At 45.8% G+C, this 4,224-nt stretch overlaps 3 protein-coding genes across 3 annotated transcripts; 1 reads left to right on the plus strand and 2 right to left on the minus strand.

The window, feature by feature from the left end:
- Positions 1–1,017: 1,017 nt before the first annotated feature.
- Positions 1,018–2,184, plus strand: TM35_000521390 (uncharacterized protein; the record flags this gene model as incomplete). Its single annotated transcript, XM_029030681.1, has 1 exon — positions 1,018–2,184. One exon carries the CDS (start codon positions 1,018–1,020, stop codon positions 2,182–2,184), a length of 1,167 nt encoding a protein of 388 aa, XP_028878061.1.
- Positions 2,185–3,030: 846 nt separating this feature from the next.
- TM35_000521400 (uncharacterized protein) lies at positions 3,031–3,420 on the minus strand (the record flags this gene model as incomplete). Its single annotated transcript, XM_029030682.1, has 1 exon — positions 3,031–3,420. One exon carries the CDS (start codon positions 3,418–3,420, stop codon positions 3,031–3,033), a length of 390 nt encoding a protein of 129 aa, XP_028878062.1.
- A 488-nt stretch (positions 3,421–3,908) lies between these two features.
- Positions 3,909–4,223, minus strand: TM35_000521410 (uncharacterized protein; the record flags this gene model as incomplete). The annotated part of the gene is made up of 1 exon (XM_029030683.1): positions 3,909–4,223. A coding segment is annotated over one exon (315 nt), but the record flags the coding sequence as incomplete, so codon positions are not given.
- Between the last annotated feature and the right edge of the window lies 1 nt (position 4,224).

Here is a 4,224-nt window from a genome sequence, read left to right on the forward strand (position 1 = left end):
TCGGACCCCCACCCCTGTATTTTTTTTTGGGGGGTGCCAGGCGCGCCGGCCGGTGTTTGCCGTTGTGATTTGTGTTTTCTACATGTGCTGGTGGTGGTTGCGCTTTTGTTTGCGGCACAGCGCGTTGCGCTCTGGCTGCGGGCCTCTGCCTCCCATGGGGTGGGACCGCCCAGGTGGGTGGGGTGGAAGGGGATATGTTTGATCGTACCCTCCCCCTTCACACCATGGAGTAAAGTGGTTGGGTGTGTGGTTTGGTTTTTTTTTTTTTTTTTTTTGGTGATGTGTTGTGGAGGAAGAAGAGGCGAACCGGCATTCTGAGGAAAAAAATAAAATAATAGTAATAAGGATAAATAAAGAGGTAATATGTCTGTGTGAGAGAGAGTAATTGTGTGTGTTACCTCTGTTTGAAAAGAGTGGCATGGTATTACAGTGATGTATGCAGTCATTTTTGTTATGGTTGTGGGTGAGTGGGTTTTGGATTCCAATTGTGGTGTGGATATTGTGGTGATGCATTGGTTTCTTTTTTTTTTTTTCTGTTTGGAAGTGTGTGTTAATTATTGTACAGTCTCTTTGTTTTGCTGATGATTTGTGGTATTGTTTTTGTTTCTTGCCAGGCGTACACTGGGTTTTTGGTGTATTTTGGTGTTCAAACTGCCTGGTAATGGTTTTATTATAATGAGAATACAGACACACTTTGTGTGTATGAATACCGAGTAAGATATTGGAGTATGTGTAGAGACGTTTATTCAATATTGTTTTGATACCATTTGTTTTCCATTTCTTCTAAATTCAAGGTGTCGTTTTAATGTCTGTGTAACTCTGGGTGTGTTTTATTGTGTGAGTGGTTTAATTGTTGTTTCCCTCATTGGGTTGTGTCGTTTGATTGCTGTTGTGATGTGTACTCTCTCTCGCTCTGGTGCTGTGTACCCACTACCTTGTGTGTTAAATGTGTGTCTCTTTTCTCCTTTTCCTCTTTTTTCTTGTTACCACAGATCCAAGCAACTCACAGTGACAATCATGACAACGATGCTTAAACAAATGCGCCGTATAGTGTACCTGTTGGTACTTCTCCAATGCTGTGTGTGCGTGGCATTTGCGGAAGAATCTTCGAGCAATGGAGTTTCGGAAGCAGAACGGTTGCCAAAGGAGTGGGTAAACAAGGCGAGAGAGATGTTGAATCTTGCGTACAACGTAACTGCTGGGGGGGAGGGTTGTCTGAATGTGTGGGAACGCGTTGTAAAAGAGAACGAGGAGACGGTTTCACGTGCACATGACGGCGTTAAGAATATAACTGACCTGGTGAAAGAGATAAGGGTTAAGATGATTTCCGATTACCCAGAAGATGGGAGTAGAGATAAGGAAATAATGTTGAATATGACGGAGGAGGACTTCAGCGTGGAGGATGCGATAGAGTTGTTGAAGAAGATGGAGAAAGCGCTGGAAGGAAACGAACCTCCCGTTGCGTCGGCAGAGGCGTTGGAGAAAATGGACCGCGCTACGCACGTCTGTGTAAATGCGCTTAACTCCATTGAGGACGCCGAGAGGGGTATTGAGGGAGTTTTACCGGAATTCCATGGTTTTAGAGAGGACGTGGAAAAGATTACGACATTGAAGGATCTTGAAACAGATTGCAAAGAAGCACTCAAGCGGCTATCGGATGTCAAAGAGCAGCTCGAGTTACAGAAATTAAACGCTACTCACGCTTTGGAAAAGGCCAAAGGACAGGTGAGTGGGTGGGAGAATGCGATGACAACCCTCATCAACCTTGGCAACTTTACCCCAGAGGAAGCCCTCAAGGTAACCAAAATTGAGCATCATGTTGAGTCCAGGCAGCCCGTGTCAGAGAACATGAAAGTAGAGATTAGGAATAGTCTGAGTAACATCAAAAACAAAAGCGAGGCAGAAAAAGAAAAGATGTGTGGGAAAGAAAACGTCACCACAACCGAACGAAGGGAAAAAGCCGTTGAGGAGATAGATAAGGAGGTGGCTGAGGAATTTAAGAGTGCGACCGAGCGTATAGAAAAAGAAAGGAGGTTGGCAGCGGAAGAAAAAGCAAGGAGAGCCGCAGAAGAAAAGGCGAAAAATGACAAAAAGAAGGAAGATAACAGTGTCCGTCCTTCTTTGATGCACAGTCCCTTACTGCTGCTTCTGTTGTGTGTGTTGGGTTGCACTCTCGTTTGCTAAGCAGTGTTCCCATAACACAGATGCACAGTTAACCTTTGTTTGACTGGACATGGGTGCATTGTAAGGAGACTGTTCTTTTTGGTTGAATTTTATTGTTTTTGTTTTCTCCAACAAGGTAAGTCCCTTGTTTTCATTATATTGTTTTTCCCTTTGTGTGGTTCTGCTCTGTTCTGCTCCACCTGGTGGTGTGCTCCTCAGTCGAGCCAATAGGCGTGGTGCTTTGTGGTTTCCCTCACCGTGCAGCAGTGCACTGCAGACCAATTGTTTTATACACTCTTCCCATCTTTCTTGTCTCTGTTTTTACAGTGGACTAATTTTGATCCTTATATACTGCTTTGTTTTTCCTTTTTTGTTTCTGATACACCTTGTGTATATTGTGTGTTTATTTTCGTGGAGTGAATTTTTTGTTATATACAAAAGTACTGGGACAGTATAAATAATATATATGGTTACTACACATTCACTATACAATAGTTTTCCGCTTGGTATTATACGGTAAATATTGCTGTCTCCAGGCATTGCAACCACAGTAACGTATGAATTTCTTTTTTACTTTTCGTACTTTTAATTGTGTCTGCCTCACGCAGTCACTCTTTTTTTACATTTTTATTTTGGTATAAAGATTGGTGGATTGTAGGTGTTTGAGTGTGCCCCTCTGTTGTGTGTTCCTTTGTGTGTTTGGGGTTACTACTCACACCGCCCACGTAATGAAAACACATTTCTTTCCCACATTCTCTCTCGGTGTCACTCGCGGCATTGCCACGGAGATATTTCTTCCCTTGTGGTGTGTGGCTTGTTTGAGTGACTGCAACCTGCGGGGTGGAGTGAGACTGTTCCGCTTCGGCTTCACGTGATGGGTCTGTTTTTTTCTGAGTGTGCTGGTGTGGGTGAATGTTTTTCTCTGATGAGAGTGGCAGCTGTGATTATTGTACTGTGAGTGCTTTGTGTACTGTTGGTATCCTGTTGTTGTTGTTCTTTTCTTGTGTTTTTCTTTTCCCCTTTGTAGGTGTGTGACTTGGTGTACATTTTAGGGAATGCCATAGTGCCTCTCTGATATGGGCGTGTGGGACTGTCATTTTGTGTGTGTGCACTGTGAGTGGGAAGGGCACCGTTGTGTTGCTGGACCACTCCACTACTGCGTCTGTGGGGTTTGTGTGAGCGGCATGTTTCGCTTCGGCGGGGCTCGAGGGGCACTTTACGTCCCGAGGCGCTGAACCTTGAGGCCTGAAATATCATGCTCGGGGACTTTGAACTTGAGAGAAAAAGAAGAGTGAGGATGAGGAACAAAAAGGGATGAAACCCGGCAACCAGTCACGCGCGCAATGCTCGAGGCTCGTTGTCGGGTTTTGCCCTTTTCTTTTTTCATCCCTCACCCCAAGAAGGGGGAGGGAACACAACCCCCACAACCCAAGGCAGGCGGCCAACTTGTCACAGCGCCTTGTGCGCAACAAGAAGAAAAGGGGTGGAGGGAGTGACTCCTGGGGGTGTTTCACTTATAAAATGAGTGGGGTTGGGCATTGCCGAAAACCTTTCAAACCCATCTCTTACTATGCGTTGAAGTAGGGAAAGAAAGAGTTTTCCACCAAGATGACCCTTCCCCGTTCCCCTAGTGACATGGTGCCGCGTCCCGCCGAATAAAAGGTGCTGTTGGATGGCCGCGCCATGAACAAAGAACAAGGGGGTGGTGTGGTGAGAGTCCTTCCCTATGATAAAGGCAAATTCCGCTATGGTGATGCGTAAAGACGTTCCGCTACTGCCATGTGTAGTGTGAAAAGGAAACCCATGGGAAATGCAGAAAAGGAAAATAAGCACAAAAAGAACATTTCGCCCCATAAGAACACTTTCCCCCATGGGTATTTTTGCTTTGTTGGCACCCCACCGCCCGCCCCACCACAACACAAAGCGTGAGGTATGTTTGGCTTTTCCCTGGGAGATGGAAGTGCGTAAGCTGTGCGCCGCGATTGGGCAGCCCCCATTGCCAAAGGCGAGCCGTGGTTCACTTCAGAGGCTCGCGGCACCTGCCCCAGGATGTTGGCAAAA

This window comes from Trypanosoma theileri (assembly GCF_002087225.1).
Source record: "Trypanosoma theileri isolate Edinburgh chromosome Unknown TM35_Tth_52_V1, whole genome shotgun sequence".
Taxonomy (NCBI): Eukaryota; Euglenozoa; class Kinetoplastea; order Trypanosomatida; family Trypanosomatidae; genus Trypanosoma; species Trypanosoma theileri.